This window comes from Pseudoliparis swirei, chromosome 17, assembly GCF_029220125.1.
Source record: "Pseudoliparis swirei isolate HS2019 ecotype Mariana Trench chromosome 17, NWPU_hadal_v1, whole genome shotgun sequence".
NCBI lineage: Eukaryota > Metazoa > Chordata > Actinopteri > Perciformes > Liparidae > Pseudoliparis > Pseudoliparis swirei.
In genome coordinates this window covers 4550138-4577555 of record NC_079404.1, presented here as the reverse complement: position 1 = coordinate 4577555, position 27418 = coordinate 4550138, and the positions used below count along the sequence as shown (strand labels likewise).

At 43.3% G+C, this 27418-nt stretch overlaps 1 protein-coding gene across 1 annotated transcript; it reads right to left on the bottom strand.

The window, feature by feature from the left end:
- Positions 1-1213: 1213 nt before the first annotated feature.
- LOC130207554 (cytosolic phospholipase A2 beta-like) lies at positions 1214-27402 on the bottom strand. Its single transcript, XM_056436201.1, has 21 exons — positions 27388-27402; positions 25470-25542; positions 25226-25362; positions 24799-24927; positions 21696-21768; positions 21451-21587; positions 21021-21152; positions 19500-19554; positions 18374-18483; positions 18026-18121; positions 17821-17855; positions 16497-16641; positions 15264-15400; positions 5435-5657; positions 4283-4400; positions 3767-3904; positions 3569-3676; positions 2886-3065; positions 2306-2478; positions 2017-2203; positions 1214-1608 (listed from the first exon to the last, which is right to left on the bottom strand). The coding sequence occupies exons 1-21, from the start codon at positions 27400-27402 to the stop codon at positions 1394-1396; spliced, it is 2616 nt and encodes an 871-aa protein (XP_056292176.1). The 3' UTR covers positions 1214-1393.
- Between the last annotated feature and the right edge of the window lie 16 nt (positions 27403-27418).

Sequence of the window (27418 nt, the reverse complement as noted above, 5' to 3'; positions counted from 1 at the left end):
TAAAATGAAGCGTTATCGAATATGTGCTTGTTTTCATACATTTCCAGAAAATAAATCTGAACATTGGATGAAGCTGAGTTCAACATTCTTCTTTAATTTTGTTGAAATTAAAGTCAAAGGTTTTTATAGAGGACATTTTGGACAAAATACCAAAATCCTTGTTGTCCATATTTTTTAGGATTACAAATGTTACAGATGAAGCAGAGTAAGAATAAACTAATTTTAAGAAAGAGACTTTTATGATCTGTACTGTAAAATCCCATACATCTTAATATCAAGACACTACAGGTGAAGAAAAAGATACAAATAGAAGAAGGCTAAATATGTAACTCGAGAAATCACCATAAAACTTCCCCAGTTACTTATTACAATAAACTTGTTTTGTTTGTTTCAAGTTCCTGTGACATGTTATATCAAATGAGTCATTATCTTACGGTAACCTCTAATGAATATAGGACAAATGTATCCGTAATACATGAGAATTCTGGATGTTTTCTTTCCACTAGTATTAAGAAAAGATGCATTATGGAGAAAAAATTGACATCACGACATCCATTCATCAATCAATCTGCAGCTTTTATTCACGAGGGAGTCGTAGCTCTGTTCGTGTCACATTTTAAGCCCGCCCACTTTGATGCTGTCCAATCAAATGAGATTTATTAAATTGAAATCCCTCTTGTAAACGTTCACCTTAACGATGGGAATACTCCCAGTGCAGAAGATGAAGACGCGGTGACATGCCGTACAGAATGATTTTTTCTTCCTCATACAGTATAAGGATCTAATTTGAACAATTTAAGCTAACGCAAAGCTTTTTGAGACGATCTAGATTTTCCTGGTGTTGCACAGAAGAAAGCTTTTTTGATGATATGATAATAAAATGTAATTCAATCCCATCTGGCTCACAAGGGGCGTTGATAGTATCTACAGCTTTCCGTCACAGCCTAAAAACCATGAACATAATCTAATTTCAAGTCCTAAATGGGTGAGACAGACATTTTCTGGTGATATTGTTCTCTCTCTTTTACCACTCAAAGCTGGGAAAGCTATTTGGCCTGGGACCAGTGGGACCCTCTCATTTGGAATGAGTCTTAATGACATGTTTGGCAGTCTGTCTCTGAGTGTCATTTAAATACTCAGCCTTCTACACTGTACACAAGTGACTAACTTTGCCTTTAAGGAATACAGTACACATTTAGGGAAGTATGACATGTTTTATTCATTTCTGCACATTCAGCTTTAGAGATAAGCCTTCCCTCAAACCCAGTCAACACAGGAGTTCAGCTTTTTGTGATCATTACTGTATCCATCAGTCCAATCGACTGACTCGTACAGGCAATTAAGAAAGGTGACTTGTTAATGCAGATAAACCGGTTGTTGTAAAGCTTATCCTTCATTTCTTAATCTTGGATGCGCTCCTCTCCACGGCCTTACGCAAGGCGTCGAGGATGCTCTCCTTGTTGTTTAATATGTTGTAAGTGGTCAGATCCACCAGAGCCTCATAGTCCTCTTCTGAGTAGGTAAAGTTCTTGGTGAGGTATGGAGAGTTGTTGCTGCTCACATCCACCTCCCCAGCTCTCATGTCTTCCTCAGTCTCACGCTTGACGCCTGTAAAGTCACAAGATAATACAATTGGTTAAATCATGTCCTATGAAGCATAATTATACGTCTTATTCATGAGGCAGTTTCAAGTAAAGTTGCACATAGTCAGCAACACAGCAGATTCATAGTAATTTACAAGTTAATGTCGATTTGGACTGCTTATTAGCTGCATGTCTTTCACCCTATACACATGCTGCAAAGCTCTAATAAAGAACTGTATAATGTCAATATGGAATGACGAAATACAGGTACCCTGTCCTGCCATTATCAGCCCCAAGTAAAAGATCCTCACATGACTAAGATAACTGGACTGTCTCTTTCTACTGCTACATTGCTATTGTTTCACAAAATACAGAACAAAGAAAAAACCAAACAGATGCAACACTGAAGTTGAGCTACTTCTAATGGGCATACCAGGGTGTTTGAAGTGCTTGTATGTGACATTGACAAGTGGGAAGTGAACCACTATCGGGGCTCTGGGATTCTCCTTATCCTCGAAGATGTAGACCTCCTTATAAGGCTTCTTTTGCAGGCTGGAAAAATCAGCATTGGGAAAGGGGATGTCACGGTCTTTACAGTAGGCAGCCGTCTTCTCCAGGACCTGATGGAGTAGACATGATCATAGAGTATAGTTAATGTTGACTGAATACATTCAGTAAACGTATTGGTGCGTCCCAGATGAGCGCCTCCTGATTCCGTTTACCCTGAGGTTGTTCTCTGGTTCCCATGAGTAACTCAGAGTTATGATGAGATCCACATCTCTCTCTGGCCGCAGGACGGGCACACAGCCAAGATTGATGGCATGACCAGAATCCACCAGGCACAGGGTGGCGTCACTGGGCGTCAGCTGGTTTGGGAAGTTATCTAGATGCGTTTCTGGACAGAAAGAGAGAAACCAACAGATCTTTAACTGAGATTGCATGAATAGGTAGACGAGGAAAATGAAATAACTGGCTTGCAAATGATGTCAATTGTGTTCTGTGCTGAACCTTTCAGTCAACTATCATGTACAGAAATGCTGTACATGATGATTCCAATAAAAAAACACATGTAACAGCCCCCAACCCTGTGGTTAAATGCTGCGCTATATTTAATCTGTAACGCTTAATTCCTCTGATTCGTTGTGGCTCTGTAACTCTCTTCTTGCAAGAATAAATACTTTAAAGATAAGCTTTGGTTTTTCAATATTTGTCATTTTAGTTTAAAAAGACACCTAGTAAGGCGCATTTAGCTACGACAGTATTTGCAAGCAAAATAGCAATAACAGAATCGTGAGGGCCTACCTTTCCAGGTAATAAAGCTGCGATGTAGATTGTAGTCCCTGTGCATGAAGAGTCCATGCATGAAATTGTTCATTTCAGCGATGACTGGACGATTTATGAAGAAATCAGTCACCATGGAGATGATATCTGTGGTTGGATTTATGAGGTGTGTGTCCAGAGTTGATGGTTCAGTGTCAACTTCTGTCAAAAGAATAAAACAATGAAATAAAACAAACATTATGTTCTTACATGGAAATGTCTTTGTCGTACAATGGTGGTAATAAATATAGTTTAAAAAGTTTTAAAATTATATATATGGTTTGATGTGTAAACTCTCTTTCATGATAGTTGCCAAAGAAATTTGCAGTTTTTTTCTCCATATTCTTTTATTTAAGATTCATATCTGTAATATAACTGTGAGCTACACGAGGAAGCCTAAATGTTCATATTGTTCTGATAATTGAAGTCTCCTTCGAACATTTAATAACATTGAATGTGTGCTGATATATTATATATATATATATATATATATATCGGCACACACGTTCATGTTTTCAATAGCACAAAGTTGTGATTTATTACTATATTTATCTTCTAAATTATTGGTGAACCTGCTCAAAATAATATAAGGTAATGAGAAAATGTAAATCCTTTAAATTGTCAAATCATGTGTTTTGCAACACCATGAAATAGAGTAACTGTACCTATGTTGTTGACCTCCGGTCCGAGCCAGGTGCTCCAAGAAGGCATGAACCCTGTTGCAAGAGTCCATAGCTTGGACATGTTGATAGAAATAGCACTGCTCCATATTCCTAAATAAATTGAAAAGAAACAATTGGAATGACCTCAAATTTAAATTGTACGACTCGACATTGACATTGCAACAGAAGAAGTGGTCTTACCGATCAGATACGGGAGGCGGACTTCTGGGAGTTTCTTGACAACATGACCGAGAAAGAACTGACTTCCGAAGTCCTCAGTTTGGACAAACGCCCCATACTTGTAGATGCCTACCTCGTACGGGGTAAACTCACACCACTCTGTCCACAAGATTTGTTATTTGTTAATACAAAATCAATCCTTCACAGTTTTCCATTGTGTTCAAGTTCTTTTAGGAGTCTGTGTGTCCTGAATCTATAATTATATCACTAGTCCGTCTGGCCTTGCTGAATATTTCTAAATTGATCTCAGTTGCAAAATTAATGATTAATTTCATATAACTACTAGGCCGTCATAGGTGTCACTTGAGTTACATGCGATACATATTTTACATGCTATGTACAGTATATTCATTCGGCTTCAGTCCCCTCGCACAAAATACATTCAGGAATACATAATCAAGTGTTATTTATACCCATTACAGTTACAATTCAAATACAAATGATAAATATTACACAGATATCATGCAGGATATTTACCAGCTTCAGATTGAAAGCCCTTTGCCATATCCTTCATATTGACAGCAGTGTATATGAGTAAAGGGTTTTGGCCTTCATTCACTGCTCTCTGCTGATCAGACAGGGTACTGGTGACTTTCTGTAAATTCAACCAAACATTATTATTAATAAGCATTTATTTGTAACATTTGAAAAATATAAAATCAGGGTGCAAAGACTATTTTGACAGGTAATTCGTAATTTGTGTGTTTTTTCTTAGATTCTTATAACAGCATGTGGATTAATTTCTATGTAAAGGCTTCAGCAAAAACAAAATTCAGGAAAATTAAAAGGATATAAGGTCTATGTGTTGTCCAGTGTGTGATGCATCACTTCTGCTCCCCTACGGCACAACACTCGGAAGAAGTTAGCCAAGAAATGGAGTACGCTAAATTCAACAAACAAACAGCACCCTCCCCACAAAATAGAGTCGGCACAAGCTGTGTATATGTACTTTGCAGCGGCGGTCTGGAGATGGACCTTTAAGGGCTGCTGTAGAACCTCAAAATCAGCCAGTCCAAGACCCAGTGCCAGGCGTCTCCAAATGCTAGCTTGACTAACGCAGAGCCATTGCTAGCCAGTTAAAATAGAAAAATACTCTCTTCAGTCAGATTGGTCAAGACTCCCAGTGCTTATAAATTCTCTAGCTTGCTGCTTGCAAATGACATAATCAGCTAATGTTCCGAAGAAACCAACACAGATCATTGCATCATAAACTATTGCTCGATGGCTAGCCGTGGCTCGCTCACTTTATTGTGAGTCGATATATACAGTATATAATAGTTGGCTGGCTTGCCTCAGCATAACTTGTGTATTATGAGAAACAGAATTCATTTTAGCCAACAATGAATAAGGTTTAAATAACAGTTGGGTTCGTATGATGTGTGGAGAGCAACAATTTGTAATTGTACGTCCTTCGCCGTCTTCAGGGTTGCCCATCTCACAATAGGACACCGGATAGTAAATATGTTGTCTGATGTTTTCGATTGAAAGTTGCTTGGGCTAGGATGGACTTCCAAGCAGATCAGGTGATGTAAACACCCATAAACATACATAATACCACAAACAAATCTGTCAAGAGGCAAGCTAGCACATAGCAACATTACAGAAGATAGTCACGTTTTTCTCAATCACCTTCCCAAAGACAAGCTGCTCAAAGACCAGGCCCAACATATCAATGAGTGACCCAATGTAACCGTCCTGCTCTTTCTCAGCAATTTCTTCACTGTAATACAGGAGTTTCTCAGGAGAGAAGATGCTCAGGATACTCTTGGTCATCTGTTCCTTCTTTGCCGAGATGACACTGTCCATGTCCTCATGTGACCAGTTATCCTCCTGGTACAGCGTAGACATCGCCCTGTTCACATGGGAAGTAATAGTGTATGAGGGGATACAACGATTTAAAATCAAATAATAAAGCTTAGACAGCACACATGTAGTCCGGTTAGGTTTTGGATCCATCTATCTATGGATTGCTCTTTGGATCTATCTATCTATGGATCTATCTCTCTCTATATATATATATATTAGGGCTGTCAATTGATTTAAAAAAATTAACTAATTAATCGCACATTTTGAAATTCATTAATCGCGATTAAAAGTGTTTTTTCTTCTTTTTAAAGACAAAACGTCCCACAGAGCTGTGTTTTCAAAGAGGCTCCTACATATACAGTGCCAGCGAGGTATTTAATATTGTGGATGATAAATTGATTCTTCAGTGAAACATCCAGATTAGTAAAAAAAAAGAAGTATATTGAGACCCCATTGGTCCTGTCATCTTTAACACTGAACAGCAGCAGAACCAGTGGCCTTGGTAACTGACTGACATTCAAATATGTCACGTTCACCCTCTGGAGGCTGGGCTCATGTTCTCCATTTTACAAAAAATGTAAATTCACCTTTTAAAGGCGTTTTTATATGACACATACCCATGTGTTCTACATCTAACATTCCAGAACAATCTGAGCTCTATTCAATGAGGCTCAGTTGTCCTCGCGCCGTGTTCTCTGGTTCTCTGACTGACAGGTTGCTAATGAGCCTCACCTGTGAGGTGGGAGGTCCTTTGTGATTTACTGAGTGTTCATTGGTTGTTTTTTTCGCAAAATGTTGACAGACAAACGGATTGACAAATCACGGTGAAGGTTTCGTGTGACGAGTTCTTTCCGCGCCGCGTCACCCGACACGTCGCCCCTCCGTTCCTCTGAGTATCAGAGGGGGAGACGGGAGGAAGGAGGAGCAGGAGGAAACCCGACTGATTCATCCACGAGTTAAACTGATTTCTGCTCCTTATTTTCACGGAGAAATAATTGTTTTAAAAACGGAAACAGTGTAAACACTTCAACGAACACCGGAAGTAAACAAAGTTGCGTTAATTGCGTTAAAATATTTTAGTGCGTTAACGCGGCCAAATTAATCGCATAGATTAACGCGTTAACGCTGACAGCCCTAATATATATATATTGTGTCTATGGATCTATCTATTGATCTATCTATCCATCTTTGGATTTATCAATTTCTGAATCTATATACAGTATCTATGGATCTATATGGATTTATCCATCTATGGATCTATATATCCTCCGTGAATCGCCACCTTAACGTGGTGGAGGAGTTTGAGAGGCTCAGTGATCCCGGGAGCTATGTTGTCCGGGGCATTAGCCCCTGGTAGGATCTCCCAAGGCAAACAGGTCTCGGGTGAGAGTCCAGACTAAGAGCGGTTCAAAAACCCTGATGAAAAGCAGCACTCGAGCTTCAGCTACCTCGCCCGGACAAGGGAAACCGGGGCACCCTCCCGGAGCCAGACCCAGGAGGGGAGCTCGTCGGCGAGCGTCTGGTGGCCGGGCCTTCGCCTATGGGGCCCGGTCGGGCTCAGCCCGAAGAAACGACATCGAGCAGCAACCCTGTGGACCCACCACCCGCAGGGACAATCATCGGGGTCGGGTGCTATGTAGACCGGGCGGCAGGCTGGGCAGGGGGCCTGGGCGAGCCGATCGCCGGCGGCATAGACTAGCTCTAGGGACGTGGAACGTCACCTCGCTAGCGGGGAAGGAGCCAGAGCTGGTGCGGGAGGGGGAGCAGTACCAACTAGATCTAGTTGGGCTCACCTCCACGCACAGCGCTGGCTCTGGAACCAAGCTCCTGGAGAAGGGTTGGACTCTCTTCTTTTCTGGAGTTGCCCAGGGTGAGAGGCGCCGGGCGGGAGTGGGGATACTCACAAGCCCCCGGCTGAGCACTGCCGTGTTGGAGTTTGCCCCGGAGAACGAGAGGGTCGCCTCCCTGCGCCTACGGGTTGCGGGGAGTAAAACTCTGACTGTGGTTTGTGCTTATACACCAAACCGCAGTTCAGAGTATCCGGCCTTCTTGGAGTCGGTGGGAGGGGTCCTGGAGAGGGCACCGCCTGCCGACTCCATAGTTCTCCTGGGAGACTTCAACGCTCACGTGGGCAATGACAGAGAAACCTGGTGGGGAGTGATTGGGAGGAACGGCCTGCCCGATCTGAACCCGAGCGGTGTTCTGTTATTGGACTTCTGTGCTAGCCACTGCTTGTCTATAACAAACACCATGTTCGAACATAAGGTGGTTCATAAGTGTACTTGGTACCAGAACACCTTAGGCCGGAGATCGATGATCGACTTTATAATCGTATCATCTGATCTGCGGCCGTATGTCTTGGATACTCGGGTGTCTTGGATACTTATACTTCCTGATGGCGCCGCGGACGGCCGCCTCGGTGTGTTGGTGCGCGATGTTTTTTGTTGTTTTCGTTTTAAATACTGTTTTCTGCTGTGATTCCCAGAGCTCTTTCACCAGAGAAGAGCTCATGAACATCAGGGGAACAACTCCAGCGGATTTATTTCCAACGTTTTTAACTTCTGTGGAGTTACTGGACATTTTTGTAAAAGGTGTGCTCACCTTCGCCCACGCGGTGAAACGCCGCGGAGAGGGAAACGCTCAGGGCGCTTATGCGGCTACGGAAACGGGATCTCGTACAGCGCTGCCGGGCATATTTCTCCAACGTCCGCTCACTGTGCAACAAACTGGACGAACTCCAGCTGCTGGTGGGAGAGACAGAGACTTCTCCTCATCCTCCGCCCTGTGTTTTACGGAATCATGGCTAAGTGGATCGATACCAGATTCTGCGCTCCAGCTCGCTGGCTTCCAGCTGTTCCGAGCGGACCGGGACACGGAGCTCTCCGGAAAAGCAAAGGGTGGAGGAATCTGCTTTTACCTCAACAACGGCTGGTGCAACGACGTAACGGTGATCCTACAGCACTGTTCGCGGACCTGGAATCTTTTATCATTCACTGCAAACCCTTCTACTCCCCACGTGAGTTCGCTTCATTCATCCTGGCCGGAGTTTACATGCCGCCGCAGGGGAACGTGCACGAGGCACAGCGGACCCTCGCCGAACAGATACGGTGTGTGGAGCGGACCTTCCCGGACTCTTTAGTTATTGTACTCGGGGATTTTAACAAAGGAAACCTCAGCCACGAACTCCCTAAATATAGACAGTTAATTAAATGCCCTACTAGAGAGAAGAGCATTCTGGACCACTGCTACACAACAATCAGCAGGGCCTATCACGCCGTGCCTCGAGCTGCACTGGGAAACTCTGACCACGTCATGGTTCATCTGATTCCCTCATACAGGCAGAGACTAAAGCTCTGCAAATCTGTGGTGAGGAAGTTCAAGAAGTGGACCAGTGAGGCTCTGGAGGATCTACGGGCGTGCTTGGACTGTACTGACTGGGATGTCTTCAGGACTGCTACCAACAGCCTGGATGAGTACACAGAGGCTGTAACTTCCTACATCAGCTTCTGTGAGGACAGCTGTATTCCATCCAGCTCCAGGGTGAGTTATAACAACGACAAACCCTGGTTCACAGCGGAGCTCAGGAAGCTAAGACTGCAGAAGGACCAGGCATTCAGGAGTGGGGACAAGGACCTGTACACAGAGTCCAAATACAGGTTTAGCAAGGCGGTGAGAGATGCTAAACGTCTGTACTCTGAGAAACTGCAACAGCAGCTCTCAGCAAACGACTCTGCTTCTGTCTGGAGAGGGCTCAGGCAGATCACCAACTACAAGCCCAAATCACCCCACTCCATGAACAATGTGCTTCTGGCAGACGAGCTAAATGAGTTCTACTGCCGCTTTGAAAGACAATGGAGCAGTCCTGAGACCATCCCCACAGCCCCATCAACAAGCCACAGACCATCAGCCCACCCTCCCCAGCCCATCAGGGGCTCACACCTCTGGAGCACCCTCCATCAACTCAGCGACGACCTCGTCATCCTGAAGAGAGACGTCAACAGGCTGTTCAAAAGCAGAACCCCGCAAAGCAGCGGGCCCGGACTCCGTCTCCCCTCCACCCTGAAGCACTGTGCTGACCAGCTGTCTCCGGTGTTCACCGACATCTTCAACACCTCCTGGAGACATGCCACGTTCCAGCCTGCTTCAAGGCCTCCACCATCATCCCGTCCCCAAAAACCCAAGATCACAGGACTCAATGACTACAGGCCCATCGCCTGACCTCTGTGGTCATGAAGTCCTTTGAACGCTTGGTCCTGTCACACCTCAAGACCATCACCGACCCACTCCTGGACCCCTGCAGTTCGCCTACAGAGCCAACAGGTCTGTAGACGATGCAGTCAACATGGCCCTTCACTACATCCTCCAGCATCTGGACTCCCGAGGAACCTACGCCAGGATCCTGTTTGTGGACTTCAGCTCTGCTTTCAATACAATCATCCGTCCCTGCTGCAGGACAAGCTCTCCCAGCTGCACGTGCCCGACTCCACCTGCAGGTGGATCACAGACTTCCTGACCGACAGGAAGCAGCACGTGAGGCTGGGGAAACACGTCTCAGGCTCCCGGACCACCAGCACGGGTTCCCCAAGGCTGTGTTCTCTCCCCTCTGCTGTTCTCCCTGTACACCAACAGCTGCACCTCCAGTCACCAGTCCGTCAAGCTCCTAAAGTTCGCGGATGACACCACCCTCATTGGACTCATCTCTGGTGGGGACGAGACCGCCTACAGGTGGGAGACTGACCACCTGGTGACCTGGTGCAGCCAGAACAACCTGGAGCTCAACGCTCTAAAGACAGTGGAGATGGTTGTGGATTTCAGGAGGAATGCAGCCCCACCCGCCCCTCTCATCCTGTGTGACTCCCCCGTCGACCCTGTGGAGTCCTACCGCTTCCTGGGCTCCATCATCTCCCAGGACCTCAAGTGGGAGCTGAACATCCGCTCCATCACCAAGAAGGCCCAGCAGAGGATGTTCTTCCTGAGGCAGCTGAGGAAATTCAACCTGCCAGGGAGAATGATGGTACAATTCTACACGGCCATCGTTGAGTCCATCATCTGCTCCTCCATCACCGTCTGGCACCCTGCAGCCACAGCCAAAGACAAGCGCAGGCTGCAGAGCATCATCCGCTCGGCCGAGAGGGTTATCGGTTGCAATCTGCCTTCCCTCCAGGTCCTGTTCACTTCCAGGTCACTGAAGCGGGCCAGAAAGATTGTCGCCGACCCCTCCCACCCTGGACACTCCCTGTTCGAGTCCCTCCCCTCGGGGAGGAGGCTGCGGTCCATCATGACTAAGTCCACCCGCCACAACAAAAGCTTTTTCCCGTCGGCGGTCGGGCTCATGAATGGACCCCGGGACTGACTGACTGTCACCCCCAGGACTACCACCTCTTCTTCCACCTTCCTCTCTCCTCCTTCTTCCCGCTCCTTCCTCTTCCTCCTCCTCACTCCTCCTCCCTCCTCCTTCTTCTTCCCTCCTCCACACACGTCACTTTAACATGCACTTTAACTAAAACACACCACTTGAAGCACACACCCAAACACTTCACATTATTTGTTGTCTTTCTGTCGTGTTGATTGTTGTTTGTTTGTCATGTCCAAATGTTGCACCTTCCACCAAAAAAAATTCCTCGTTTGTTTGTGAAAACATTCCTGGCAATAAAACTGTTTCTGATTCTGATTCTGATTCTGAAGAGAGGAGCAGAGCTGTCAACTGATCACCACCTGGTGGTGAGTTGGATCAGATGGCAGGGGAGTCGGCCAGAGAGACCTGGCAAGCCCAAACGTGTAGTGCGGGTGAACTGGGAACGTCTGGTCGAGGACCCTGTCCGGGAGGTCTTCAACTCCCACCTCCGGATGAACTTCTCACACATCCCGAGGGAGGTTGGGGACATGCAATCCGAGTGGACCATGTTCAAAGCCTCTATTGTGGAAGCGGCCGACAGGAGCTGTGGTCGGAAGGTCATCGGTGCCTGTCGCGGCGGCACCCCAAGAACCCGGTGGTGGACACCGGGGTCAGGAAGCCGTCAAGCTGTAGATGGAGGCCTACCGCGCCTGGCTGGCCCAGGGGTCTCCTGAAGCAGCTGACAGGTACCGGCAGGCCAGAAGGGCTGCAGCTGCGGTGGTCGCGGAAGCAAAAACTCGGGCATGGGAGGAGTTCGGGGAGGCCATGGAGAAGGACTTTGGTTTGGCCTCAAAGAGGTTCTGGCAAACCGTCCGACGGCTCAGGAAGGGAAAGCAGGGTCTACCCCAGGCTGTTCTCAGCGTGGGGGGGGGAGCTGCTGACCCGGACAGGAGACATCGTCGGACGGTGGAAAGAATACTTTGAGGAACTCCTAAATCCGGCCAACATGTCCCCTCTAGAGGGGCAGTGCCTGTAGACTTGGGGGTGCACCAATATCCTGGCAGAGGCCGCTAAGGTTGTTAAAAGCTCCTTGGTGGCAAGGCGCCGGGGTGGATGAGATCCGCCTGAGATGCTGAAGGCGCTGGACATTGTTGGGCTGTCTTGGCTGACACGCCTCTTCAATGTCGCATGGGGTCAGGAACAGTGCCCTTGGACTGGCAGACCGGGGTGGTGGTTCCCATTTTCAAAAGGGGACCGGAGAGTGCTCGAACTATTGTGGAATCACACTTCTCAGCCTCCTGGGAAAGTTGATGCCAGGGTACTGGAAAGGAGGCTCACCGCTGGTCGAACCTCGGATTCAAGACCAGCAGTGCGGATTCCGTCCCGGTCGTGGAACTGTGGACCAGCTCTTCACCCTCGCAAGGGTCCTCGAGGGGTCCTGGGAGTTTGCCCAACCAGTCTTCATGTGTTTTGTGGACTTGGAGAAGGCTTTCGACCCGGTCCTCGGAATTGTTGTGGGGGGTGCTGCGGGGGTATGGGGTTCCGGACCCGTTGCTACGGGCTATCCGGTCTCTGTACGCCTGCAGTAGGAGCTGTGTTCGCATCCTCGGCAGTAAGTCAGACACGTGCCCGGTGGGTGTTGGTCTCCGCCAGGGCTGCCCTTTATCACCGGTCCTGTTTGTGATTTTCATGGACAGGATATCTAGGCGCAGCCTGGGGGTGGAGCAGGTCAGGTTTGGGGGTCTTGGGATCGCCTCTCTTCTGTTTGCAGATGATGTGGTCCTGTTAGCATCCTCAGACCATGACCTCCGGCACTCACTGGGGTTTTGCTGCCGAGTGTGAAGCGGCAGGGATGAGAGTCAGCACCGCCAAATCTGAGGCCATGGTGCTCTGCCGGAAACCGTGGATTGCTCCTCCAGGTGGGGACAGAGTGCCTGCCCCAAGCGAAGGAGTTCAAGTATCTCGGGCTCTTGTTCACGAGTGAGGGTAAGATGGAGCGGGAGATCGACAGGCGGATCGGTGCAGCTGCAGCAGTAAAACAGGCGCTGTACCGGTCTGTCTTGGTGAAGCGAGAGCTGAGCCGAAAGGCGAAGCTTTCAATTTACTGGTCGGTCTACGTTCCAATCCTCACCTATGGTCATGAACTTTGGGTAGTGACCGAAAGAACGAGGTCGCGAATACAAGCGGCCGAAATGAGTTTCCTCCGTAGGGTGGCCGGGCTCAGCCTTAGAGATAGGGTAAGGAGCTCGGACATCAGGAGGGAGCTTGGAGTCGAGCCGCTACTCCTTCGCATCGAAAGGAGTCAGCTGAGGTGGTTCGGGCATCTGGTTCGGATGCCTCCTGGACGCCTCCCGTTAGAGGTTTTCCAGGCACGTCCTAATGGGAGGAGACCCCGGGGAAGACCCAGGACACGCTGGAGAGATTATATCTCCCGGCTGGCCTGGGAACACCTCGGGATCCCCCAGAATGAGCTGGAAAGTGTCGCGGGCGAGAGGGAAGTCTGGGTCAATCTGCTGGGTCTGCTGCCCCCGCGACCCGACCCCGGAATAAGCGGATGAGAATGGATGGATGGATGGATCTATATATATATATATATGGATCTATCTTTGGATGTATCTATCTATGGATCTATCTATCTATCTATCTATCTGTAGAAGATAGATACCTAGCAAGTGTGGTCCTCAAGGACGTCTCCACTGCCAAGATGACGGCGGCCAGAGCTACCCACTTAGTGTCACAATGGTTCATAGGACATCTTTGGGTGGCATCACAGGGGCTACATCCATATTTTGTAAAGTCAATGGTCTAAACCAGGGGTTCCCAAACTTTTTAGGCCACGCACCCCCTTCTACATCCCGACCGGGTTCACGCACCCCCAATCCCCCACACTTTTTCTTTTTTTGCTCCGAGAAGAGTTGTTGACGGGAGGGGGGGTTTCGAGTGAGAGTGTGCTCACCTGTGTGCGCGGATGTGTCGGCGCGTATCACGGCAGAGCGATGCGCGTTATGGGAGCGGCGGCGCTGGGCTTAGCCCAGAGGAGTGAAGCAGCGAAATTTGTAGACATAGACACTCTCAGACAGAAGCTTGCTGTTACGTGCGCCTGCTGCCAGTCTGACTCCGCTGTTTTGGGTGAATGACGTCACGTGCGACCTGGAGGTGTTAACCACTTGTGTGCCAAATCTTTATTTTTTTTTATTAACATTCGTGGCTAATTAAAAAACATCCGTTTTTTAGCCTAGGGACGCCACTAAGTCTCATGCTCAATGCGTGACACTTGAGAGCCCTGAGAATGTTTAATATTAATTATTACACCATTAGACCGCCATTACATTTTTCCTCTCGCGCACCCCCTAGGCGCGCACCACACTTTGGGAATCCCTGGTCTAAACTGACAGCCTTAATAAAATAATAAATAAATAAAACAATTGATTCAGTTGAAGCAACAGTTAAGTCATTTGGCACATGTTTGTGATAGTCGACTTTGTTTGTCCCCAGAGGGAAATCAAAATGCCATAGCACTCAATAGACAAAACAATAAAAGAAACTAAATGATGAGCTCTATATTAAGTTGGTCAATATGAACAATATTACAATGTGCTTTACAAATTATTCAAGTGTTATTCAATGTTCTGGGTGTTTAAAGAGTAGAGTTGTAATGTCTGAAATGATCTTCTGTATCACTCCTTTAGACCGAGGTTACTAGGGCGAGATACATCTCTTGCTAAACTGCTCTTTAGCTTGAAGGTGAGGTGTTATCCACCAACAGACCTCCAATTAGACCAGCAATGACCTTTGTTAGCATCCATTGCTTTGATGCCCTTGACCTGAGCTCTCAGAAAGTAAATTTGGCTCAGGCCTTTTGTAAATGACCTCTGTTGTTCAGTTGGACACACACATACTTGTCGGTGGTGACGATCAATCCCACCGATGCAGAAAGTGGGGCCTTCCTCTTTATGAAATCCACAATAATCTTCTGTTTTTGACCACATCCAGCTGCAAGTGGTATTCTCACACCATTTAAAAGCAGTCCACCGGGCCCTTTTACCCTTCCTGATCGGCCTCCACACCCCCCAGAATGACAACATACATAACTATACGTTTTGTCCACGGAGGAATTTTCAGGAATTCGTCAGTCTCAGAGTTTGCTGTTTGGTCATGAATTGTCTTCACCTGTTTTTACCACTGCCCTGTTACCCTTTGTTTAATTACAACCTTTCTATATGGCATAGCCCAACATTTGAAGGATTGCCTGTCTGTCTTAGTAAAATTAGAAGATTGAAATTAAGATACTGTGGACTACTCAAATGGTTCACTCACCATGTGGATCCAGAAACACCAGTGATATAACTGACAGCATCCAGGACCCCGATTTCCTTCAGGCCTCTCAGGCTACCAAGCAGGCCCGTCATTGCTCTGGACCCTCCCCCTGAAGCCACCACTGCTATCACCGGCACCTGAACAGAGAATACAGAGGTGTGGCTTGTGCAGCTCTTTGAGTTTGACCAAATGCTGAATGATATTTAGTAGCTTATGTTTGATGTACTCTATGGCCAACAGCTTTCTTTCAATGCCCGGACCAGGGAAACCAGGGCACCCTACAGGAGCCAGGATGCCAGGTGGGTCTCAACGAGACAAAGCTGGTGCAGGAGGTGGAGCGGTACCAGCTAGATATAGTTGGACTCACCTCCACGCACAGCGCTGGATTTGGAACCAAGCTCCTGAAGAAGGGTTGGACCTTGTTCTTTTCTGGAGTTGCCCAGGGTGAGAGGTGCCGGGAGTGGGGATAATCATAAACCCCGGTTGAGCACCGCTGTGTTGGAGTTTTCCCCGGAGAACGAGAGGGTCGTCTCACTATGCCTGCGGGTTGCTCCCCAGATTTGCGGGGAGCAACCTAACTGTTGTTTGTGTTTATGCACCAAAACCGCAGTTCGGAGTATCCGACCTTCTTAGAGTCGGTGGGAGCCTTAGAGATAGGGGCAGGAGCTGGGGCATGAGGAGGGATCTAGCGTTGAGGCACTACTCCTTCATGTCCAAAGGATTCAGATGAGGGGGTTAAGGCATCTACTCAGCATGCCTCCTGGGCGCCTCGCAGTGCCGGTTTTACGGGCATACCCAAATGGCAAGAGACCCCGGGACACGCTGGAGGGATTTTATCTCCCAGCTAGTTTAGGAATGCCTCGGGCTCCCCCAGAATGAGTTTGATGCATAAATGAGTTACAGCCATGATCGAACGCAGTATACAAAAAAGAGGAAACTAAGTCAACAGGTCCCCTTCCAGGACAGTTAGCAGCCATAATGTTGGATGCATCGTCATGGACACAATATCATGGACGCATGCAGCCCAGACCACTTTACTTGTGCACACTGTCCGTCAGTGTATTGCAAGCTGTATGTGTCACATGTTAAGAGTTCATGATGTCATCGCGTTGGAGCATGTTGGTCTTGACTTCTGGCACATTCTTTGGTATTACGTTGTAGTTTTATCGATCAATGAAATGATTAGCAAACCGATACCCCTGTGGTGGACAGGAGTACGAGGGGAAAAGTAACAAAGATAAAGCACTCTACCTTTTTAGGATCATTTTGAGCACCAAAAAGCTTCTCCAAAGCCTGTGCCACGACAACGCTCCTCTTCTTCAGGAACTCCTTCTCTTGAGTTGGGATGTCAAAGTCCAGACGAACTGCAAGACGCTCGCTGTGGATTGTGGAACATAACACAAAGCTAAACAACATTGTTTCACTGACCTCTTCTGATTGACACTTTCATGTTTTTTGCACCGCTGAGCACTCAAAGGACCCGGCTGGATGCCCATGTCTATAAACTTTGGGTCTGGGAATATTTGACTGGTTTTGCTTGAAGCCTCTTAACCCTCCTGTTACCTTAGGGTCAATTTGACCCCATTCAATGTTTAATGTCGGTGTTCTTTCGGGTCAATTTGACCCCAGGCTGTTTTTCACTGTCAAACATATAAGAAATATCAACTTTTTTATATATTTAAAGGGATATTTAGGTAGTCAACAAACAAACATAAAGTACCTCACACTTAAACTTGGAAAACAATATTAATTCTAATAAATTTCTGGAGGTTTTAATTGCTGGGGTCAAATTGACCCCAAGGGTAAAATATGTCAGTAAATATAAAGGTAACAGGAGGGTTAAACATTGAATGGGGTCAAATTGACCCTAAGGTAACAGGAGGGTAATAAGGCAAATCTTAAAAGGTGCTGTCAAGATTCAGAAATAGTGGAGATATTGGTCTACCTGAGCAGAGAACGAGAACAACACACACTCCTTCTGTGTGTGTTGTAATCATAGACTCTATATAAGAAGTGGATGTAGTCATTGTGACGTCACCCGTTGATTTGTGGAGTGATGTTTTGAAGGATTCAGTGAGTTCAGCGATTTCTGTGTCTCCATCTTGAAATACGGTGGTCACCATTTCGTTGTTTTTTGTAACTGATTAACAGAAGTTACCATATTTGCAATGCGGAGGAGGGACGTAGTGACGCGGTCTACGGCTCCGGTAGGCACCGGCTCCATACTCTGCTTTATGGTCTATTTGACTCGAAATGAACTGTAATTTACTAAATACATCATAATGTATTGAAGAAGACTTGAAACTCGAGATTGAGACCATAAACTCAACGAATTTTCTAAAATATAGACATTAGTGTTTCCCAGACCTTTGGGTTTAATTACAATTTCGAAATGACGTTTGACCTCACTAATGCTCTTGTGATTGCAGCCAGGTTCCAAAAGCAGTAGAGTGGAGGCTAACTGCCTCTGGCTTTGCTCAAAATCACAGGCTTTAGGTGTAATATTTAGAAATTCAGATACTTTTGGTAATACTGTCTGGTAGAAGTAGCACCTTACCCTTCATGTGTTTTCATGTCCGAATCCACTTTGTCCTGTGTTGAGAAACAGACACATTGCTATGAAACATTTATTATTAAAACTACAGTCCTATATGATCAAATTCAGCCAGGGGGCCCATAAACGCTTGGGTCGGCCTTTCTTCAGACCTTCAGTTGGTCAAAACCAGAGGACCAGTGAATCCAGCTGCTCACACATTTCTTACCTGATCAAACACTTCTCCTGCATGTTTGACTGGTAGCGGCTTGAGATTTGGATATTTTTCCATTGGAGGAGCAGCAGCATATGTAGAAGCAGAGGGCTGATAGAGAACAGGAAAAAGAGCCATGTTATACTTTCTTTCTACATTTTAATGTATGCTGTGGCAATTATTATAGAAAATAAGTTGCTCTGAAGAACTTAAAAAATAAAATATTTCCTTGCTTTCCTCATTTCCTTTCCCCCTTCTCTTTTTTTGCATTCAAAAAGGTGACAAGTAAAGTTGACGAGTAGACCTTAAATTTGTGACACATACCTGTCAAACAGGTCAATTTAAAAGACAATTCAAACTCACTGATACTTCTATTTCTGTCTCCAAGTCTCCCAGTGTCGGGCTTTCCTTTGCTTTAGCTATGAGACTCTCACGATAGAGATCCCTCAGCTTCTGCATCTTGTTCCACAAACCTGGTGAAAGAAATGAACGTGCAAGAGAACAATGTCATGTTAATCTGTTGAAACTGATAAATATCAATATTGTTGCTGCCACTCAATGATTTGATGATTTTTTTAAATGATCATGATACTAAAGTCATCCATTTGTCTGATGAAGACTTCCCCAAGGTTTCTTGATTTTTCGTTCATTGCGTTTTTCCACAAGGGTTTGCCACAGAGACCATGCGCCTTACAGTTGATATGGTGAACAGTATTTGTAATGCATCCAGCAGTTTTGGAGCAGCATTAATATTCATTCAGAGTTGTCTTTGGATACCGGATGATTGAAATTCTAATATTCACTTTTCGCTCCGAGTCCTGAAGGAATAATCTGAATATGCTTCACAATGTTCACTAGCTGTTCCCCAACTATGTCAGAGTTTTTAGCTCCTTTGCTGAAAAAAAGCAAAAAGCTGAACGATGTGAAGAAGCTGAAATGCTCGGTGAGCTGAAGGAAATTACAAGTCGAGTATGAATAATAGTTCACCGTGACCTATTTCACCGGATAGATAGTCAAATAACAAAATTATTAATATTAAAAAAGTATTTTAAGCAGCTGTGATTTTATTAACGGACACCTTTTTGGTGATTTTCAACAACAATACAGTCCTTCATATCTGTGAAGCTATAAAAAGAATATGAAAACAATATTTGATGAAGAGGACAATGAAAACCTAAGTAATTTTAAGCTGACTTAATGGTAAATAATAAATGGCCTGTACTTTATAGCACTTTTATAGTCTTCTAGCTTTAACACTACTTGTCGTCATCATCCACCCATTCACAACCATGTATACACTGAGGACAGGGACCATCAGGACTCTAACTAATATTCACACACTGCAGGGGTTAAGAGTCGTGCCCAAAGACACATCGGCATGGAGAAACGGAGCTGGGGATCGAACCGCCAATACTCTGATTGAAGGACAACGCTGCTCTACCACCGAGCCAGTCAATGAATGAATTGGATAGAATTTTAGACAACATACGTTCATGACTTCGCAGCTTGTCAATGTTAATATCCAGTACAGAGAACGGGGCAGCCTGGAAGACACAAAGAGAGATCAGTTAGTCTGGTTAAGATATATATTTTATATCCATCTATATATATATATATATATTTATATCCATCTATATATATATATATATATATGTATATAAATAAATATATATGTATATCTATCTATAAATAAATATATTTATATATATATAAATATAAAAATATATATACATATATATAAGATACATTTAATAATTATTATTTCCACACATATTTGAAATTAACTATATTTAGGAACTTTAGTTGATTTTACAATATCAGGTGTAATTTATGGAATACTGCAGAAGAGGGCAGCGCTGAGCTGAAGCATTTGTGTGAGGTCAACTTTTCAGACACTGACACTTACGGGTCAACACCATATTTTAATGGTGCTGACTCTTGATTTGTTGAGCAGAGTTTGAGTTTTATGGGTAATAACTGACAGTTATGATATTTGGATCTATAAAAGCCTGTGTACGTATATATTTTCTTAGATCAACGTGTTAATCAAATATATTTAAATGGGAATAATGACAATTTAGTAGTTAATGATGTTGAGAAAATGTAATAAATATTTAGTTAAAAATGGCACTATGTTGTCCATTTCTTGTTCTTTAAGATTTTCACCCTCTTTTATTTGATAAAACTTATTTCAAGTCAAACTGAACGAAAGGAAAGGAATTGCGTCCTCTGTGGTTCTACAGCCTTTAGGCAGACAATAGAGAGGGAAAAACCTCATAACTTAATTATAGGTATAATTATGTCACACTGGTTCCGGTCGTTCCTATGATCTTCATTCTGTTATTGTTTTTGAAAATTTATTACCCCACAATTTAATGTTCATACTGATCATCTGGCATGTCCATACCCTTCTGTATATTCTATAGTCTACATTTTATTTACTCTGTATTTTATTCAGCACATTTCTCTGCACTACTGTGGTTTTTGCACTTTTATTCAGATACTAATGCACATTTTGTTGTTTTGATACCTGTATTTGTGCAATGAAAGTTTATTCTGTTGCTATTTGTTATTTAAGCAACTAAATGTCTTCTCATGTTGCAAGTTGGTGATCCTCCATACCTTTTCAGGGTTCCAGCCAACATGGAGAGTGGAATACTGATGTAACATTAGGAAGGTGTATATTGCTGATGTCATTTGAGAAATCTTACCACAAGGACTCCATTCGTGAGATATTCATAAGGGAGGTCCTCACTACAAAAATACAAAAAGTTATTTATTTTTAACCAGAGAACAATATATAATAAATGTTGAGAACATAAAAGTAAACGGTCATACACAGTTACCTCTGAAGTAGCTCAAATGCTACCAGAAGTTTGCCCTCCGTCTATAGAAAAGTGAACACGGGAAAATCCTTCAAGCATAATCATTCAACTAATGGTCAATGTGTACCAGAGCAGCCCTCAGCGAGTTACAATCATGCAGCGCAAGTGTTCTCGAGTTGCTTTACCTCTGGGTTGATCGTGAAGGTCTTGGTCTCCTTCATCCCGATTGAGAGATCTGTGACATCAAACAGAATCTCCGCAAACTTTAAATCCCGCGCGAAAGAGTCCTCATCATAGAGCTTGATCTCTACAATGTTCTGGGGAAACAACAGAAAAGCTTTAAATCAACGAGCTTTCGACTTCTACTCGGCAAACATTTACTTTTGTTCTTGCTAACTGACACAATCTGGGTTGTCGTGCCTTGTTTCCTGTTTTATTTTGAAGTTCCTGTCTCTTCGGTCCTCTGTTTTCCTGCACTTCCTGTGCCTGTGATTGTCTGCCCTGTCCCTGATTGTGACTCACTAACTGAACTGGTTCTTTCCACGGTGGGCTGAACAACAGCAGTCAGTCAGACGCTTGTGTGTGTGACGTCATGCTAGTATTGAGAAGACTCACTTTCACATGGGCGGCGACCCGAAACGAAAACGTTTCATTCCATTCTGGGTTGTTATTGTTGGACACGGTAGTCGTACGGTAGGTTTCTGACGTGGCTGTCGGGAGTGTGAGAATCACGTAGCAGTCGGATTCAGACACTGTAACAGAGATGGGAACGGGTGATAATAACATGATTTATAGGTATTAAGCATTACAAAACATGCACGGCACATATTGTTACTTAAAAAAGTGAAAGCCATACTTACGGTAATCTTTGGAGGAAATGTTTTCTGCCCTCAGTATGGTGACTTTCAAGCACAAAGAGTCAAATGTTTCCTTCTGTTGAATAAGTCCCCAAAAAGCAATTATAAAAAGACTTATGTCCAGGATACATAACTTATGCAATCCGTCTGGCTACACTTCCACTATAATCAATTGAATGGAAAAGGATGTCATATTATTTATATATACACATATATAAATACATATAAATAAATATTTATAAATATATATAAATATTTATTTATATATATGTATTTATTTATATAGATGTATTTATAAATATATTTATATTTATTCATATATATATATATGTATATACATATATTTATTCATATATATATATATATTTATTCTAGGGCTGTGAAACGATTACAATTTTTAATCGGGTTAATCACAGGTTTCTGTGGATTAATCATGATTAATCACATATTACCTTTATTCTCGGTATATTTTGTGAGAACATAGAGATTTATGACAAAAGACGGATATATACATTTATACATTCTTCTATACAATGGTGCTGCAACTCAGCAGTTATTTAGCAGTTTTCTTCCATATGGAACATTAATACATCTTCATCCTAAACAGAATGTTTAACCCTCCTGTTACCTTTCGGGTCAATTTGACCCCATTCAATGTTTAATGTCGGTGTTCTTTGGGGTCAATTTGACCCCAGGCTGTTTTTCACTGTGTCAAACATATAAGAAATATCAACTTTTTTATTTATTTAAAGGGCTATTTAGGTAGTCAACAAACAAACATAAAGTACCTCACACTTAAACTTGGGAAGCAATATTAATTCTAATAATTTTCTGGAGGTTTTAATTGCTGGGGTCAAATTGACCCCGAGGGGAAAATATGTTAGTAAATGTAAAGGTAACAGGAGGGTTAAACAGAACATGTTTCTCTTGTTTGTCAACCATTAACTCCACCATGATACAATCTAAAGGCCTCTAGTCTTCCTTTAGCAGCTGCTGAGGCAAACTGACTGTGTGGGTTTTCTTCATGAACTGGGCCGTGATGAAAGGGACGGCGGGGACACCGCTGCAAAGCTGAAACCTCACCGGCCCGGACAGGTGGACAGATTGACAAGTGACTTTTTTTGCTCGGTCGATGCGCGCAAGACGGAGCTCTGTGGCGCGCCAGACGGAGATCGATAAGTGTTAACGCAACGCGAGAGACAGAAATGACATGCAGCTGTCCAGATCCGATCCACAACAGACGTTTAGTTTAATAAAAGAACAAATACGTGCTCTAGAGAACATGTCAGGGGGCGGGCCAATCTCTTTAATGTCATGCGATCTACCGACACTACGCCGCGATCGACTGGCAGGTCGCGATCGACGTGTTGAGACCCTGATCTACAGGAAGTAAAAGTCGTAACAAGGTTTCCGTAGGTGAACCTGCGGAAGGATCATTACCGATGAACAGACCGTCTGCATGAGAGCGGACAGAGTTCAGATTGAAGAGGTGTATTGGAAGCTCATTTTGCAAGTGACTTTTTTTTCGTCCCGATGTGCGCGCACACGCCAGCATCCGAGCTCTGCGGCGCGCGAGACGGAGATCGGAGTCGTGTTAACGCGACACTAGAGACAGAATGACATGCTGCTGGTTCGAGACGACCAATAACAGACGGACTGGAAGCTCATTCTGCGCATGCGTTAAATGCGTAAAAAAAAAAAAACTAGTTAAACCTGTAATTGAATTAACTGAGTTAACGCGTTATTTTTCACAGCACTAATATATATATATATATATAAATAAATATAAATATATATCTATAAATAAATATATTTTTATATATAAAAATATATATACATATATATAAGATACATTTAATAATTATTATTTCCACACATATGTGAAATTAACTCTATTTAGGAACCTTAGTTGATTTTACAATATCAGGTGTAATTTATGGAATACTGCAGAAGAGGGCAGCGCTGAGCTGAAGCATTTGTGTGAGGTCAACTTTTCAGACACTGACACTTACGGGTCAACACCATATTTTAATGGTGCTGACTCTTGATTTGTTGAGCAGAGTTTGAGTTTTATGGGTAATAATTGAAAGTTATGATATTTGGATCTATAAAAGCCTGTGTACGTATATATTTTCTTAGATCAACGTGTTAATCAAATATATTTAAATGGGAATAATGACAATTTAGTAGTTAATGATGTTGAGAAAATGTTGATGGAATACATGTATTTAAGAATAAATATTTAGTTAAAAATGGCACTATGTTATCCATTTCTTGTTCTTTAAGATTTTCACCCTCTTTTATTTGATAAAACTTATTTCAAGTCAAACTGAACGAAAGGAAAGGAATTGCGTCCTCTGTGGTTCTACAGCCTTTAGGCAGACAATAGAGAGGGAAAAACCACATAACTTAATTATAGGTATAATTATGTCCTACGATGTTCATTCTGTTATTTATTACACCACAATTTTATGTTCATACTGCTCATCTGGCATGTCCATACCCTTCTGTATATTCTATAGTCTACATTTGATTGACTCTGTATTTTATTCAGCACATTTCTCTGCACTGCTGTGGTTTTTGCACTTTCATTCAGATACTAATGCACATTTTGTTGTTTTGATACCTGTATTTGTGCAATGAAAGTTTATTCTGTTGCTATTTGTTATTTAAGCAACTAAATGTCTTCTCATGTTGCAAGTTGGTGATCCTCCATACCTTTTCAGGGTTCCAGCCAACATGGAGAGTGGAATACTGATGTAACATTAGGAAGGTGTATATTGCTGATGTCATTTGAGAAATCTTACCACAAGGACTCCATTCGTGAGATATTCATAAGGGAGGTCCTCACTACAAAAATACAAAAAGTTATTTATTTTTAACCAGGGAACAATATATAATAAATGTTGAGAACATAAAAGTAAACGGTCATACACAGTTACCTCTGAAGTAGCTCAAATGCTACCAGAAGTTTGCCCTCCGTCTATAGAAAAGTGAACACGGGAAAATCCTTCAAGCATAATCATTCAACTAATGGTCAATGTGTACCAGAGCAGCCCTCAGCGAGTTACAATCATGCAGCGCAAGTGTTCTCGAGTTGCTTTACCTCTGGGTTGATCGTGAAGGTCTTGGTCTCCTTCATCCCGATTGAGAGATCTGCGACATCAAACAGAAGCTCCGCAAACTTGTCATCCCGCGCGAAAGAGTCATCATAGAGCTTGATCTCTACAATGTTCTGGGGAAACAGCAGAAAAGCTTTAAATCAACGAGCTTTCGACTTCTACTCGGCAAACATTTACTTTTGTTCTTGCTAACTGACACAATCTGGGTTGTCGTGCCTTGTTTCCTGTTTTATTTTGAAGTTCCCGTCTCTTCGGTCCTCTGTTTTCCTGCACTTCCTGTGCCTGTGATTGTCTGCCCTGTCCCTGATTGTGACTCACTAACTGAACTGGTTCTTTCCACGGTGGGCTGAACAACAGCAGTCAGTCAGACGCTTGTGTGTGTGACGTCATGCTAGTATTGAGAAGACTCACTTTCACATGGGCGGCGACCCGAAAAGTAAACGTTTCATTCCATTCTGGGTTGTTATTGTTGGACACGGTAGTCGTACGGTAGGTTTCTGACGTGGCTGTCGGGAGTGTGAGAATCACGTAGCAGTCGGATTCAGACACTGTAACAGAGATGGGAACGGGTGATAATAACATGATTTATAGGTATTAAGCATTACAAAACATGCACGGCACATATTGTTACTTAAAACAGTGAAAGCCAACTTACGGTAATCTTTGGAGGAAATGTTTTCTGCCCTCAGGATGGTGACTTTCAAGCACAAAGAGTCAAATGTTTCCTTCTGTTGAATAAGTCCCCAAAAAGCAATTATAAAAAGACTTATGTCCAGGATACATAACTTATGCAATCTGTCTGGCTACACTTCCATGATAATCAATTGAATGGAAAAGGATCCAAGGATGTCATATTATTTATATTTATATATATATACACATACTTATATATATATATATATACATACACATATATAAATAAATATGTATATATTTATTTATATATATATAAATATTTATTTATATATATGTATTTATAAATATATTTATATTTATTCACATATATATTTATTCATATATATATATACAGGACTGTCTCAGAAAATTAGAATATTGTGATAAAGTTCTTTATTTTCTGTAATGCAATTAAAAAAACAAAAATGTCATGCATTCTGGATTCATTACAAATCAACTGAAATATTGCAAGCCTTTTATTCTTTTAATATTGCTGATTATGGCTTACAGCTTAAGAAAACTCAAATATCCTATCTCTAAATATTAGAATATCATGAAAAAGTATACTAGTAGGGTATTAAACAAATCACTTGAATCGTCTAATTAACTCGAAACACCTGCAAGGGTTTCCTGAGCCTTGAAAAACACTCAGCTTGGTTCAGTAAACTAAATCACAAGTATGGGGAAGACTGCTGATCTGACTGCTGTCCAGAGGACCATCATTGACACCCTCCATCAGGAGGGTAAGACACAAAAAGAGAGGCGCAAAATCCAAGTTGCTTGAAATCCAGTGTGAAGTTCCCACAGTCAGTCAGTGATGGTTTGGGGAGCCATGTCAGCTGCTGGTGTTGGTCCACTGTGTTTCATCAAGTCCAGAGTAAATGCAGCTGTGTACCAAGAGATTTTAGAGCACTACATGCTTCCGTCTGCTGAAAAGCTCTATGGAGATGAGGATTTCATTTTCCAGCATGATCTGGCACCTGCCCACAGTGCCAAAACCACCAGTAACTGGTGTACTGACCATGGCATTACTGTCCTCGATTGGCCTGCCAATTCCCCTGACCTGAACCCCATAGAGAATTTGTGGGGTATTATGAAGAAGAAGCTGAAAGACACCAGACCCAACAATGCAAATGAGCTAAAGGCCGCTATTGAAGCATCCTGGGCATCCATAAACCCTCAGCAATGCCACAGGCTGATTGCCTCCATGCCACGCCGCATTGATGCAGTAATCCGTGCAAAAGGATTCCCAACCAAGTACTGAGTGCATTAATGGACATTTTAAAATGTTTGATTTTGTTTTGCTGTTATAAATCTTTTTTTTTACTTGGTCTGAGGAAATATTCTAATTTTATGAGATAGGATTTTAGAGTTTTCTTAAGCTGTAAGCCATAATCAGCAATATTAAAAGAATAAAAGGCTTGCAATATTTCAGTTGATTTGTAATGAATCCAGAATGCATGACATTTTTGTTTTTTTAATTGCATTACAGAAAATAAAGAACTTTATCACAATATTCTAATTTTCTGAGACAGTCCTGTATATATGCTTATTTAATGAGTTAATGACTGTCAATGAGAGTATTATCAAAGTTGGCATTGTTTCTCATGGCAGGTATTTTGGCAGTACCAGCTGGAGGTTGTTGAGAAACTTTATCCCTTAGATGGCCTTTTGTAGTCTGCAGTGTAGGACTAGAGACTGGTCTTGTATTCGAGACAGGTTCTGATTAGGTATCAAAGAATAGCAATTAGTGAACTCCATGCAGCCAATCAGAATTGAGTATTTACCCAAACCATGATTTAAGACCTCTCTCTGATCACCTTTTGGTGTTTGGTTAGTAGATCAAAAATGTCCTTTTGTTTGCTTTTGTCTACATGAGGTGTGTATAGAGCTCTTACCACTGAGGCGGACATCTTGACAACTTTATTT